We start from the raw sequence: 15,947 nt of genomic DNA, 5'->3' as shown, positions 1-15,947 counted from the left end.
ACAGTTCACTCTTAATGTCACCAGGGACATGACCAGGTCTATGAAAGATCTGGAGAGAGAAGTGGTGGAGCTGCAGGGTTTAGCAGACTCCACAGGAGATCGAGAACGTTTTAGAGTTCTCAAAGAAAAAAGATCAGCTCTGTCTGACCTGCTGGGCTTCCACGCTCAAGGTGCTCTCGTACGATCTCGATTCAGTAAAGTTGGACGCTCCGTCCCATTTTTTCTTTGAGTTGGAGCGTAGGAGTGGACAGATGAGGCTGATGCACTCCCTGATACCTGCTGATGGATGACTGCTGCAGGAGGACGGAGATATTCGACAGTGTGCCTCCTCCTTCTACCAGGAACTCTATGAGGCAGAGCTCCAAGAGGATCCAGAGGTGGCGCTGTCTTTTTTAAAAGACTTGCCTAAAGTGTCTGAAGAGACAAAGAGCAGCTGGAGGCACACTTCTCTGCCCAGGAACTGCAGGAGGCACTGCAGGGTCTACAGAGTGGGAAGGCCGCCGGGATAGATGGTCTCCCTGCAGAATTTTATAAGACATTCTATCATCGAGGAGGATGTGCTGTGTGTCCTGCAGGACAGCCTGGACAAGGGACGGCTGCCTCTGAGCTGCAGGAGGGCCCTCCTCCCAAAGAAAGGAGACCTGCTTGAAATAAAGAACTGGCGTCCTGTGTCACTGCTGTGCACTGACTACAGGCTGCTCTCCAAATTCCTGGCAAAGAGGCTCTGGAGAGTGATCGAGCAGGTCATTCACGTAGACCAGACCTACTGTGTGCCCGGCAGGCTGATATCTGATAATATTACCTTAATTCGGGACGTTTTGGACCTCTCTGGTTCATTAGGCTCAAAGCTTGGTTTGATTTCTCTGCACCAAGAGAAGGCCTTTGACAGAGTTGAACAACAGTACCTGGTTTTTGGCTTCAGCTCAGGTTTCATAGCTAAGATCAGAGTCTTGTATAGTGACATTGAGAGTGTGCTGAAGGTTAGCGGTGGTTTGGGAGCTCTTTTTAAAGGAGACACATTTTACCCTATTTCTCCAAGTTAAAATATTTCCCTGGTGTCCTAATGAACATGACTGTGACGTGCTTTGGTCAAAATACCATAAGGATGAAGCACCATAGCAGTTCAATAACCCTGCCAAAAACGCCCCTTTCAGAACACTCGGTTTTGTGCATGGTCCCTTTATATGCAAATGAGACACAGGCAAATACACACCCACTTCTTCCAGGGGGTTTCTGATTAGTCCTTTTTACTGCGCTCACACAGCTCCTGTTCCCTCCGCTCCATTCCTCTCCCCCTCCCTCCACTAGTTCTCTGACAATATCAACATGGCAGCGTGCGCGGAAAACAGCGAGATTGCCATCACAGGAAGAGACCTCCGACACAAGCCGAACAGTGCCGCACTGTAAATCAGTTAAAAAGACTAAGGGACAGCACCGCTGATGGCCACCACTGATCGCCACTGCCGAGCGGCGAGCTGCATCAACTGCCACTGTATGTGACTGTATAAGACTGAGTCTGTGCTCCGGTCATGGAGGACGTACTGAACAAATATTTTTAATTAGGACGTGTCAGAATGGTCAGTTATGAGCTCTATTTGACCTTTTCTTAAAAATGTGTGTGTTTGTACGTTGGTGAAATACTGTCGGCACAAGGGACAAGGTGGAGCTAAGGTGGAGCTCTCGAAGTAAACTTACTGGCGGGGTGGTAACATTCGCGGTGAAATGCGCATGCTGCCATCATAATGCGCAGGGAATTCAACATTGCGTGTTTTATCGCCTATACTTACGCTCAGGGGGACCACGAAAAAAGGACTGAGTATTCTTTTTGCACACTTTTTCCACGACTGGTAGGGCCTCCAGAGTCCCAAATATAAGTATTAAAATGATTAAAAAGTTGATTTTTCATAATATGTCCCCTTTAAGGTTCACAGAGGTGTCAGACAGGGCTGCTCCCTGTCAGGCATGCTCTAATCTCTGGCTTTGGAACCTTTTTTACAGAGACTGAGATCTTGCTTGTCTGGTTTTCATTTTCCTGGTTGTGATAATTGTTTTAAACTTTCTGCCTATGCCGATGATGTCATTGTTTTTATAAACAACCAACAGGACATTGAGGTCCTGAGCGAAACAGCTAATGATTTCCGGAAAGTCTTCTCTGCCAATGTCAACTGGGAGAAAAGCGAGGCCTTGGCAGTTGGAGATGGACTGGAGAGAATGCTGTTTTTACCAGGAGGCTTAACATGGAAGAGAGGAGGTTTTAAATACCTCGGTGTTCATCTCGGCGATGTCCCCACCACCTCCAAAAACGGGAGAATGTTATTGAAAGAATCGAAGGTCATTTTAACAGATGGAGATGGATTCGTCCAAAAATGTCTTTTAAAGGTCGGATCCTGGTGATTAACAACCTGGTCTCCTCCTGATGTGCTTGGACCCCCCCTGAGAATGTGCTCTCCAGAGTACAGGCCGCTCTGGTGGATTTCGTCTGGGACTGTCTGCACTGGGTCCCCCAGAGCGTCCTCTTTCTCCCCAAAGAGGAAGGGGGCCACGGACTCGTACACCTGGCCAGGAGAGCAGCGTTCAAACTCCAGCACATCCGGTGCTTTTTAACTGGATCCTCGGACTTGGTCTGGATGCCGGTGGCTTGTGTCATACTGGAGCGGTGGACCGGGTCTGGCAGACTCTCTGTTTTAATGGATTTACGTGGACTTAACCTGGATAATTTCCCCACCTTTTATAAAGGACTCTTCAAAGTGTGGGGACTCTTCTGTAAGAAAAGAGGGCGCTGTGACTCTATTTTCTGGCTCCTGAAAGAACCAGTGACTCACGGGACATGGTTCCACTGCGTCGCAGGACCGTCGCTACTCCAGAAACTGTGCGATGCCAGGGTCCTGACCCTGGGCCGTGTGGTTCAGGTGTGCGGACCTCACCTGGACAATGCTGCTGCTCTGGCCCAGTGTCTGGGGACCAGGTCAGTCAGGGTGAGTGGTCTCCAGCTGAAAGACTGAAAACAGCAGCTGACTGACTCTGAACTGACTCTTTTAGGAAACAGAAGGCCAGGAAAGCTCCAGGCCCAGACGGCGTGTCACCCTCCTGTCTGAAGGTTTGTGCCGACCAGCTGGCCCCCATCTTTACACAGATCTTCAACACATCACTGGAGCTGTGTGAAGTCCCCTCCTGCTTCAAACATTCTACAATAATCCCGGTCCCCAAGAAACCAGCAATCTCAGGTCTAAATGACTACAGGCCCGTGGCCCTGACGTCTGTGGTCATGAAGGCCTTTGAGAGACTGGTGTTGTGCCACCTTAAGGACATCACAGGCCCCCTGCTGGACCCCCTGCAGTTTGCATATCGGGAAAACAGGTCAGTGGATGATGCAATCAATATGGGTCTGCATTACATCCTGCATCACCTTGACTCCCCAGGGACATATGCTAGGATCCTGTTTGTGGACTTCAGCTCGGCGTTCAACACCATCATACCGGACATCCTGCACTCCAAACTCACCCAGCTCTCCGTTTCAGCCCCCACCTGTCAGTGGATTACAAACTTCCTCACAGACAGGAGCCAGCAGGTGAGACTGGGGAAAATCACTTCCAGCACCTGGACAATCAGCACTGGCGCCCCCCAGGGTTGTGTGCTCTCCCCACTGCTCTTCTCCCTTTACACTAACGACTGCAGTTCGAGTGACCCATCTCTCAAACTCCTGAAGTTTGCAGACAACACAACAGTCATCGGCCTCATCCGAGACGGCGTCGAGTCTGCATACAGACGGGAGGTGGAACAACTGGTCCTCTAGTATGGTCAGAACAACCTGGAACCTGAACACGCTCAAAACTGTGGAGATGACAGTGGACTTCAGGAGTAACTCCCCTGCTCTGCCCCCCCCCCCCCCCCCCCCCCCCCCACCATCTTCAATAACACTGTGTCTGCTGTGGAAAACTTCAGGTTTCTAGGATCCCCCATCTCCCATGACCTAAAGTGGGCACCAAACATTGACTCCATAGTCAAAAAGGCCCACCAGAGGCTGTACTTCCTGCAACAGCTCAGGAAGTACAACCTGCCCCAGCCACCAAACAGGACAGAAACAGACTGAATCGCACCATCAGGACTGCAGAGAGAATCATTGGTGTTAAACTGCCCACCATCCAGGACTTGAACACATCCAGAGTCAAGAAACAGGCAAGTAATATCTCTGCAGATCCATGACATCCCGGAAACAACCTGTTTGATCTTCTTCCCTCTGGCAGGCGTTACAGAACACTGTACACCAAAACTGCTTGACACAAGAACAGTTTTTTCCCCCAGGCCGTCACACTAATGAATACTATTCCAATTCTTCTTCTTCACCAAAGTAAATCGCGTTGTAGAGGCCCTGAACATGCCCCAAAACTTACCAATTTTTGCAACCGCATCAGACCTGGTGTAAAATTACGTTTATTAGTGTTTCGGGGAATGTGCGTTGAAAAATGAAAGTGGGCGGGGCAAATAACTGCTCCACCCCCTAAAACTTGTGGGCCTGAGGAGCACGTTTAATGTACATGCACAAAACTTGGTACACGCGTTCCTTAGGTCGGTACGGTCAAAAAAGTCAGCGCAGTCTATGCTCTAAAACGAACAGGAAAGCTGCCATCTTGGATTGAAAGTTCATTTTTTGCCAATTTTGGCATGGTATGTGAATGAACTTGTCCTTTCATGGAATCAACTTCAAACTTGGTGAGGTTACTGTGGACAGGTTGAGGATCTAAAGTTATTAAAAGGTTTCTAATAAGTCTCATGGTTTTCAAGATAGGGGCAGGCAAAGTTGGTGAAAATTTAAATGTTTCGCCACAGGCAACAAAACTCTTATAACTTTGCGATAGAAGGTCCCATCCCAACCAAATTTGTTAGGGTTGATGATGGACCATTGCTGAAGAAGTCTATGAAAAAACTGTACCTTTTGAAAACAGCACCTCCTGGTGGTAACAGAAAATACAAAAAACACACAATTTCGGTAATAACTTTTACAGAGTTCATTGTATCAAACTCAAAATGAGTGAAAACATTTAAAACACATGGTAGATGTGTGCTTAATATGATAACAAATCGTTCAACGGTGTTGCCATGGCAACACTGCACAGTCAGATATTTGTGACAAAAAACAAACTGCTACAACTTTGCGAATCCGAGTCCAATCTGAACCAAACTTACTAGGATTGATGATAGTCCGGCCCTGAAGACGCCTATATGAAAATATTCACTTTCAAAAACAGCGCCCCCTGGTGACAGCAGACACTATGACACCTGGTATTTGCTTGAACTAGTCCTAGAGCTTTTGTGCGATCACATTTAAACTTGGTGAGGTCACTGTGAACAAGTTAAGGATCTAAAGTTATTGAAAACTTTTCCATAAGTATCGTGGTGTACAAGAAAATGGGTGGCAAAGTTGGCGAAAATCACGATTCTTCGCAACACACAACAAACTCTTATTACTTTGCGATGGAAGGTCAGATCTTAACCAAACCTGTGACGATTGATGATGGGCCCTCGCTGAAGATGCCTATGCAAAAAAAGGAAATTTTAAAAACAGTGCCTCTTGGTGGTAACAGAAAATACAACCAATTCACAATTTTGCTTATAACTTTTACAGAGTTCATCGTATCAAACTCAAAATTAGTGAAAACAATCAAAACACATAGTAGATGATGCGTGCTGAATATGATAACAAATCGTTTAAGGGTGTTGCCATGGCAACACTGCAAAGTCAGATATTTGCGACAAAAAACAAACTGCTACAACTTTGCGAATGCTACTCCAATCTGAACCAAACTTGCTAGGATTGATGATAGTCCATCCCTGAAGACGCCTATATGAAAATATTCACTTTCAAAAACAGCACCCCCTGGTGATGGCAGACACTATGACGTCTGGTATTTCACAACACACAACAAACTCTTCTAACTTTGCGATGGAAGGTCAGATCTTAACCAAACTTGTGACGATCGTGGCGACGTGGACGCACAGAGACTCCCGAGCCCTCTTTGTTCTTGTTGTCCTTTGTTCTTTCAAGTTGAATGTATGTTAAGATATGTTGATGTTTATGTATGTTCATGTTTACGGTTAATGTACAGCGTGTGCTGGATAAAACCGGAGTCAAATTCCTATGTGTTCACATACTTGGCCAATAAAGCTGATTCTGATTTTAACAAACTATTCTAACGGCTCAGCTCAGCCAGATCCCACTGACTCTTTCCCCAACATGAACATAACTCCTGTTTTTGAAAGTGACTCTGGTTTTTATTTGAAAGTGAATGATTTTATTGATTATGGTTTGCGGAACATGACAGGAAAGACAATGTATTACTTAGTTTTAAAAGCACTACTGCAGAGCAAGCTCAGGGACAGAGTGGACACTCCTTGGAGGACTCACCTGTCCCTCACAACAGCTCAGAAGCCTGAGTGGAAGGCTCTGTATGAACCACCGCTAATCAAGAAAGCCGGAGACCTACAGTGGAGGCTTCTCCACGCTGCGGTGGCTGTGAATGCTTTTATCTCTGTTGTAAATCCAAATGTCATTGATTCATGTCCTTTCTGTTCACTCAGAGATTAGATTAAGTCCTCTGTTTCACTCTCTGTTTCAGGTTTTTTCTTTGTTTAGGAAAAAGAAAACTCGCTGTCAGTTATTTAACTTTTTAATCGGCCAGGCTAAGATGGCTGTTTATATTACAAGGAGAAATAGAGTGGAGAACAGTGTGGACGTGGATGCTAAACTAATGTTTGTACGAATGCTAAAGACAAGACTGAAAACGGGTTTTACTTTTTATCGGTTAACAAATAATTTGGTGGATTTTTTGCAAGTGTGGGGGGAGAAGGGAGTTTTATGTTCTGTTAAAGATGATGATTTAGTTTTCGGTCAAATCCTGAGTTGATTTTTTTTATGTTTGTTAAATTTCTTCCTCTGTTTTTTTTTTCCCAAGAGCCAAAAATGTAAAGGATAACATGCTCTCCCTCTCTTTCTGTCTCTCCCTCGCTCTCTCTCACCCCCTCTCTCTCTCTCTCTCTCTCTAGTTTGTGAAGTTTGCGAACATCGAGGAGGACACGCCCTCCTACCACCGACGCTACGACTTCTTTGTGTCTCAGTTCAGTGCCATGTGTCACTCCACCCACGAAGATCCTGAGACCAGAACCAGGTGATACCACGTCCGCCTATATCCATGATCCTAGAGTTAATCCTGATGTTAAAAGACCAAGTAAATTAATAATAACATGTTAAAAGGTTCGATCCTGAAACAAAGTTTAAAAACTCCTTGTTCTAACCCGAGTTCATCCTAAAGTAAAAGGAAATATAAATCTTTACTTCTTAAAGTACAGATTAATCTTTAATCCTGGGTTTAAAGTCAATTTAATGACCCATAATCCTGGATATTTAAATCTGACCTAGCGAGCTAACCCGTTATAATATTGCATATCACCATTCCAACAAAAGATATCGCAATATCAGTTTTGGTCCATATCGCCCAGCCCTATTTAAATCCATAATGCTGGGTTTAAGTGAATTTTAAAATCCATAATCCTGAGTTCAAATCCTTAATACTGGGTTTAAAGTCAGTCATCATCTACCGCTTTAACCTCCACCAGAGGGTCGCGGGGGGACAATCTCAGCTACATCGGGCGATAGGCGGGGTACACCCTGGACTGTTCGCCAGTCCATCGCAGGGCCACACACAGATAGAGACAAACAACCATTCACTCTCACACTCACGGTCAATTTAGAGTGTCCAATTTACCTAATCCCCACATTGCATGTTTTTGGACTGTGGGAGGAAGCCGGAGAACCTGGAGAGAACCCACGCACACACGGGGAGAACATGCAAACTCCATGCAGAAATTTTAAAATCCATAATCCTGGATATTTAAATCCTTAATCCTGGTTTTAAAGTGAACTTTAAAATCCATAATCCTGGGTTTAATCGTTTGTGTGTGTGCGTGTGTGTGCCCTGTGTCAGGATCCGTGTTGCAGGGATTAAAGGTCTTCAAGGTGTGGTTAGGAAGACGGTGAATGACGAGCTTCAAGCGATCATTTGGGAGCCTCAGCACATGGACAAACTCATCCCGTCCATGCTCTTCAACATGCAGGACATGGACGACCTGGACAGGTGATGACACTTTATTAACACTGACATCAGATGTGTATATATGTATATATATATGTGTATATATATGTATATATATATGTATATGTGTATATATGTCATGTTTTTGGACTGTGGGAGGAAGCCGGAGAACCCGGAGAAAACCCACGCACACACAGGGAGAACATGCAAACTCCATGCAGAAAGGCCCTTGTTCCAACTGGGGCTCGAACCCGGGTATTCTCGCTGCAAGGCAAGAGCGCTAACCACTACACCACCGTCTATGTCTAACAATAAGGGTCACATTTGTCAGTAACAGATGCAGAAGTTGATGCTCAGTCCAGTCTTCGTCTCCTGTCCTGTCGTCGTCTTCTTTGTCTCTGAACTGTCTGTGTCTCCTCCCACAGGGCGGGGCATCCCAGCACGCCATCGGGGGTGGGTGAGGACGGCGAGGAGAACCCGGCAACGCTGGCTGAGAGCTGCTTCAGAGAACTTCTGGGCAGAGCGGCATATGGCAACATGAACAACGCCGTGCGACCCGTGTTAGTGTGAGTACCTGAGAGTTAACCACCGCTACATTTAAAAATCATCACTTTACTTCTATAAAACTAGAAAATATTCAAATTACAATGTAAATGTGGTTGAGTATGAAGTGAGGTTATTTCTCACGTAATTTAGGTTCATGTGAACTCTCATGTGTCTCGTCTGTCTCTGTTGACGTAGACTGAATCTCCGGCTCAGAGTCTCAGACCTTCAGGTGTCGTGGTATTAATTGGTTCTGTCAGTGATGGAGCAGCTGACACCCGTTGTCCTGTTTTCACTCGATGTGAATCCTGTTTACTGAGTCCAGTGTGATGTATTTACAGGGCTTTTATTTTGAAAGAAAGGTACAAATGGGATTTAAAACTCTCCACTGGAGATAATCTCTTTTATTGTTATTCTGGGCTTTTCTTGTGCACTGGTGCTTTTTATAAGTTTTTTTCAGGTAGGGCCTCCAGAGTCCCAAATATAAGTATTAAAATGATTAAAAAGTTGTCACATTTGTCAAAAACACATTTGATGTCACATTTAATTTCTTAATCCTGGGTTTAAAGTGAATTTTAAAATGAGGTTTGGTGTGGGAGAGTGAGTGGTTTACAAACTTCAGCTTCCTGTTGGAAAAGTCTGTCTGACAGTGATGTGTGGTGATGACTCTGAATATTTCTGTGGTATTATTGTCTGATCTGTTTTCTTACAGATGAGATTTTCTGTTTTCGCTTGTTGTCATCGTGTCTCTTGTCTCTCTCTTGTCCCCCGTCTCTGCTCAGGCTTTATTAAAGTGTCCGTCTGTGTGAGTCACTGTCTGTCACTGTCTCACAGAATAATCACTTCTACTTCTTTCTTTGAGATTCAAAAAATGTACAAACCGAGAAAACTGAAAGTCACATCAGCTTATTAACTGATTCTCTTTATTAACTTAATGTCCTGCTTTTGTCAGCTCTGATAATAAACTTAGGTAGGAGCTGTGCTGGAAATAACAAGTTTAAAGAAAGAGGCACAATCTGGACAAACATTCATGCATTCATGAATATGTATGAACACAGACACAATTTTCAAAAGACGAAGATGCTGAACAATCGCCACACGTAAACAAAACAGATGTCGGCCTCAGTTGCTGGGATTCTGTGGTGTTTTACTGTGTTTTACCTTGTAGCTTATGTTCATTTGTGGTTTCATATGCTGTGTGTTGGCTTGACGTGCAGCAGAGATGTGCAGTCTCTTCTCTCTGTTATAAGATGGAGTTTCTTCTCCAAAGCCCCTTTAGGAGGATGAGGAGGAGGAAGAGGACACCGTAGCGTCTTCAGACTATAAATAGCAGGGATTGGGGTTAACTGTGGGGAGGAGGGTTTTGGGGGTTTGGTTTGACGTCATTTTGGCAAAGTGTTCCCACACAGCCAGCTCAAAATCCTCCTCCGCCTCATCTTCGTCCTCTGCTTCCTCCCTTCTCTCTGCCCTCTTACCCTTATTATCTGCTTTTCTTCCGCTCCTCTATTCCCATTCTGTCCATCTCCTTTCACTCTCTGTTTCTGCAACACAGGATTTGATTTGGATTTGTTTTGTCGCACTGCTTCATCACTGGGAAGTTTTTAGGTCAAAAATACCTTCACTCAGACTCTGACTCAGCAGTTTCCCCTCAGTCAGTATCTGTCTGTCTGTCAGAGACCGACCATAGACAACAGCACAGAATAATTAAAGGGGGGAAAGAAAGGCTAATGATGTAGAAAAAAATCACTGATTTTAGCTTGCAGGGACACAGGAGCTGCTAGTCTACTGCTGCCTCATGTGGTCACAAAGTGGCTGTGTCCCCGCCAGCTGAAATCACTGATTTTCTCTATGAGGTTTGGTTTGGTGAATTCCACGATGGTTTGTAACTTAATTATTAACATGTAACATGTGACTAATAAAACCATTACTTCACATGATGTTTGTTTGTTTTCTGTCTCTAGTCACCTGGACAATCATCACCTGTGGGACCCAAACGAGTTTGCAGTTTCCTGCTTCAGGATCATCATGTACTCCATACAGGTAAACTGTTAGCCCCGCCCCCTTCAGCCTAGTCATCACCACATCCTCCATATCTCTCACTGAATGAATGAATTATTCATGTGACTCCTCCCCTTCCTCCTCCTCCTGTAGGCCCAGCACTCCCACCACGTCATTCAGCAGGTTCTCAATCACCTGGACAACCACAAAAAGACCATGCCGCGTGTCAGAGCCGGCATCGTCCAGGTTCTGCTGGAGACGGTGGCCATAGCCGCCAAAGGCTCCGTGGGTGAGTTTACCAAAAACAACAACAACACAAACAATCATTTCATTGAGCTGGAGAAAGTTCTGGCATTGGTGTCCTCAGTAAGTCACCTGTCCAGTTTGACGTCTGTCCATAGAACCGTTGGACAGATATGTGAATTAAAGCATTGTGAAACTCTTGATATGACTGACTGTTTGTCTGTTGTAGAACATTTAAATTGTTTAATTTTCTTTCTTAAATTTTTTTTATGATTTTGTGCGTTTTATCGCCTCCGTCTGGGGAAATAAAGGAATGACTCACGAGTGTAAAAAAAGTGACGTGTTCACGTTTGAAAATGAAAGCCCTACTCCTGCTAACCTGTGGCTGGGTACAGTATCACCATCACCATCATCATCATCATTGACCAAACGTGCTGAAACACTCGACTTCAATGTGCTGATGATGTTCTTACGAACAAATGTGTAAAATGTTTATGTAAAAAAACATGAAAAACATCTGAAAAACTGGAAGAAGTTTGTTTTCCTCCTCAAACTGCAGAACATTGATGTAAATAATGTGATTAAATGTGATCTCGAAAACTTGAAAACGTGTTTAAATGTAAACAAACCCGCAGTGACCAGAAAAAACAAAAACACCTGAGTGTTTGTTGTTTCTCTTCACCCGAGTGTTGGCGTCACCTTTGGTCTTAAGCATCGTTTTATCCCAGTTTTACATGACTAAACGTTAGCAAAGATGTAGCTGAGTGTTAGCGGCATAACTGAAGGTTAACAGTTAGCAACACAGCAGATTTTCAGCAACTTTGATGATGAGTGCCGGTTATGTAATGGAATGTTAGCAAAGACGTAGCTGAGTGTTAGCGAGTGACGCAGCCGATCGTTAGAGCTGTTGTCACTGAGTGTTAGCATCACATTTGGTCTTTAGCATCATTTTAGTTTTAGATCAAACTAAGTGTTAGCGATGCAGCAATGAGGTTATTCAGTGTTAGCGACGTCGTAGCTGAGTGTTAGCAATTTTGTGGCTGAGTGTTAGTGATATAAACTGAAAGTTAGCAATGAAGCCGAGCGTTAGCTATGTTGTAGCTTATCGTTATAGATTTTGGCCACTCCTAGTGTTTGATGGTGTGTGTGTTTTCTGTGTATGTGCGTGTGTGTGAGTAGGACCCACTGTGCTCGAGGTCTTCAACACTCTGCTCAAACACCTCAGGATGAGCGTGGACTTTGAGCTCGGCGATGGCTCCAGGAGAAACTCCAGCACCAGCGCGTCGTCGACCCGTGGCAAAGAGAACGAGGAGCGGATCGTCCAGAACGCCATCATCCAGACCATCGGTACCACGCATGCTCACTTCCTGTGTCATTAAAGGAGCAGTTCACATTTCTATCTCGTCTAACACATCAGACAAATACTTGAACATATTATGTAAGAACATATTATCTGTCATTTCCTTCCTTGCTTCTTCCTTCCTTCCTTACTGCCTTTGTCTCCTCTCTCCTCTCCTGCCTCCTCCTCAGGATTCTTTGGTGGGAACCTGCCTGATTACCAGCGAGCTGAGGTCATGATGTTCATCATGGGTAAAGTTCCCGTGTACGGGACGCCCTGCCACACGCTGGACAGCGTCAAGATCGGGTGAGTCCAATTATTTTTACTGTCATCCACTTCTTGACAGGAAGCTTTTGACAAAACAAGTTGAGAGTTATATATATGTATATATGTATACATATATACATATACATATATATGTATATGTATATGTATATGTATACGTACGTGTGTGTGTGTACAGTAGATGCTATGGTGTCCCTGGGATGCCACACACTACAACAGGGGTATTCAACTAAAATTCTAAAAGGTCCAGTTTCCTCAAGCAAAGGTCAGGAATGTCATAATGTCTAACTTGCGTTATGATTTAGTAGTGGGATATGTATTGAAGTGGCCTAGTATTTGTATCAACGTCTGCATGTAATCAACAACTGACTGTCAGATCAAATAAAGAACAATTTCGACATTTCGACAATATTTCCTGTCACTTTTATACAATTATACAGATATCTAACACTGAAGATATGTATTATTTTCTTCGCTCTTTATTTGTTTTTAAATTATTTTAGTGCTTATTTTCTGTGCCCTCAGTTCAGACTTGAGTGGGTATGTTTGGTCAAAAACTTTGTGCTTTGTCTCAGTTTCACATTGCCACTTTTTATGAGTGCCACGGTCTCTGAGCATATGAGACAGTATGGTTTTGTGCTTCCAGAGGGAAGAATGAACATGAATGAGTCTGTCCATTCAGGGGTGAAAGTTTTGCGCTGTCCACTTTTCTCGTCTTAGAAAGTGCCATGTTTCATTATTTTTCTTTGGCTCACTCGTCTCTCCCTGTGTTGTTCACTTGTCTCTCGCTGTGTCGCTCACTGGTCTCTCCGTCTGCCACTCGCTTCGCACCTCCTTCATCTGTCTGTATTCAGGGTCGCAATGTTCACGGAATACAGACATTTGATTGGCTTTAATGGCATCACATGGGATGGCTTAACTCAAATGCAATTGGTCAGTGGATTTCCTAATTCGCTAAACCAGGGCCGTAAAGTCTAGAGAAGCTGTGCCGGTCAAAATAGAAGCGCATCGTCAAAATTTAAAATACTTGAATAATTTATTGACAGTAGGTCCAGGTCCATATAGGACAGCGTCTGGGTCCGGACTCGGACTGCGGTCCACCTGTTAGTGACCTCTGCACTACAACATTAAGAAAATGCAAAAACATTAGCAAAACACAACAAACAACAACAAACTGTAAGCACTTGGTCAATGCTGTAGCGTTTTCTGTTCTCTTCTTGGTGTTGTAGAGATTTCTTCTTTATGTTGTAGCATTTTCTTCTTTATGTTGTAGCCTTTTCTTCTTTTTGTTGTAGCGTTTTCTTTATGTTGTAGCCTTTTCTACTTTGTTGTAGCCTTTTCTTCTTTATGTTGTAGTGTTCTCTTCTTTATGTTGTAGCGTTTTCTTCTTTATGTTGTAGTGTTTTCTTCTTTATGTTGTAGCCTTTATTCTTTATGTTATAGTGTTTTTTTCTTTATATTGTAGCCTTTTCTTCTTTATGTTGTAGCCTTTTCTTCTTTGTTGTAGGGTTTCTTCTTTGTGTTGTAGTGTTTTCTTCTTTATGTTGTAGCGTTTTCTTCTTTATGTTGTAGTGTTTTCTTCTTTATGTTGTAGCCTTTATTCTTTATGTTATAGTGTTTTTTTCTTTATATTGTAGCCTTTTCTTCTTTATGTTGTAGCCTTTTCTTCTTTGTTGTAGGGTTTCTTCTTTGTGTTGTAGTGTTTTCTTCTTTATGTTGTAGTGTTTTTTTCTTTATGTTGTAGCCCTTTCTTCTTTATGTTGTAGCCTTTTCTTCTTTATGTTGTAGTGTTTTCTTCTTTTGTTGTAGCCTTTTCCTCTTTATGTTGTAGCGTTTTCTTCTTTGTTGTAGCGTTTTCTTCTCTATGTTGTAGCCTTTTCTTCTTTATGTTGTAGCATTTTTCTTTATGTTGTAGCCTTTTCTTCTTTATGTTGTAGCATTTCCTAATGTGTTAGTTTTCGTAATGGCACTCCAGGGCCACTGTAAGACGTGTGTGTGCGCTCACACACACACCTACCTCCTGGATATCCTGCAGTGACTCCAGGTTGTCTTCATGAAAAAAGTGAGAAGAAAGAAAAACAAGTTAATCCTTCAGAGCTCAGGGATTCAGAAGCAGATAATCCCAAATCAAACAAACAGACACCACAGTCTTCCTCTTACTTGCTCTTTTTTTACTGATGATTGTCTGAGGAAACTTTGACTCCAGTCTTTCTGCTGCAGAGACAATCAGTGAATTTAACATCACACCACACAGGAGTTGTTGATCCACCGCTGCTGTGGTGTTTGAAATCCTTTAGTTAGGTTTATGTAAGTGGAAGCAATGGACCAGCAGCTCCTGTGTCCCTCTGAGCTAAAATCACATATTTATATACAGTAACTGCATCTTTTTACCTGTTTGTAAATATGTTTGTTTGTTTGCTTGTCAGACATCAGGGCACCAAGAGGGTCCAGACCATGCTGCTCAGCTCCCTCATCATGGTGAGTCCACACACAGGGCAGACGCCCGTATCCATAGCAACCACAACAAACTCAAGTTTAACAAAAAAAAAAGCATTTGTCTGATTTTAAAAGAAATATACAAGTTTGACTTTGAACATTTTGAAGTCGTCATGGCCCCTCCGTAATTATCTGCTCTACTAAGAAATGTCACTGAGGCGTGGAGACACAGGTGGGTGCCGCACGCCAGCCAGTGATGACACACACACACACACACACACACACACACCTGAAATAGATCTTTAAAGATGTGAGGAGCAGACAAAATCATGCATCATTCCAGTCCCAAAGAAACCCCATCCTGGAGAGATGAACGACTTGAGACCTGTGGCCCTGACGTCACACGTGATGAAGACCATGGAACGACTGGTGCTTCATCACCTCAGGCCACAGACCTGCCATGCCCTTGACCCCCTACAGTTTGCTTACCGGGAAAAGGTGGGAGTGGAAGATGCCATCGTCTTCCTGCTACATCGATCTCTCTCACCTGGACAGAGTGGGTTCACACCTAGTGAGTGCCCTCCTGTACTCAGTGGTGTGCTGGGGGGGCAGCCTCAACACTAACTAGCTAACTAAATAAATACTGCCAAACCGCCGACATGATGAGCTAACGTTAGCTACTTGTCTACAGGTGTCGGGTGATCAGTTCTTCACACCTCTAAAACAGCACAGCGCAACTGTGTCAAGAGCAGCGAAGAAGAACCGGAGCTCTAATAAATTACGTGGTATCGGATCGGTGCATGGACTCCAGTACTCGCCTTTACCGATGCCCACATTTTCAGCACTATCGGAAATGCCTCCGATACTGCCGATATCGGAATCGGAACAACTCTACAAACTAATAAGGAAGGCAGGCTCTGTTGTAGGCACAGAACTGGACAATCTGACATCAATAGCTGAGCGACGCACACTCAACAGGCTCCTGTCCATCATGGACAATCCACGCCATCCACTAC

General features: G+C 44.0%; 1 protein-coding gene across 3 annotated transcripts in view; it reads left to right on the top strand.

The window, feature by feature from the left end:
• efr3a (EFR3 homolog A (S. cerevisiae)) overlaps positions 1 to 15,947 on the top strand; it is a 61,878-nt gene that overhangs the window by 29,860 nt on the left and 16,071 nt on the right. For all 3 annotated transcript variants that reach the window (XM_058627192.1, XM_058627183.1, XM_058627201.1), the window contains exons 6-13: positions 7,042 to 7,163; positions 7,980 to 8,129; positions 8,513 to 8,653; positions 10,592 to 10,670; positions 10,782 to 10,917; positions 12,051 to 12,218; positions 12,402 to 12,516; positions 14,922 to 14,973. In XM_058627192.1, the coding sequence (XP_058483175.1) occupies positions 7,042 to 7,163; positions 7,980 to 8,129; positions 8,513 to 8,653; positions 10,592 to 10,670; positions 10,782 to 10,917; positions 12,051 to 12,218; positions 12,402 to 12,516; positions 14,922 to 14,973 (963 nt within the window). The remainder of the gene's footprint in view (positions 1 to 7,041; positions 7,164 to 7,979; positions 8,130 to 8,512; positions 8,654 to 10,591; positions 10,671 to 10,781; positions 10,918 to 12,050; positions 12,219 to 12,401; positions 12,517 to 14,921; positions 14,974 to 15,947) is intronic.

The sequence above is a fragment of the Solea solea genome, chromosome 1, assembly GCF_958295425.1.
Source record: "Solea solea chromosome 1, fSolSol10.1, whole genome shotgun sequence".
NCBI lineage: Eukaryota > Metazoa > Chordata > Actinopteri > Pleuronectiformes > Soleidae > Solea > Solea solea.
Note: the sequence above shows the minus strand (reverse complement) of the source record. Positions and strands in the feature narration are given on the sequence as shown.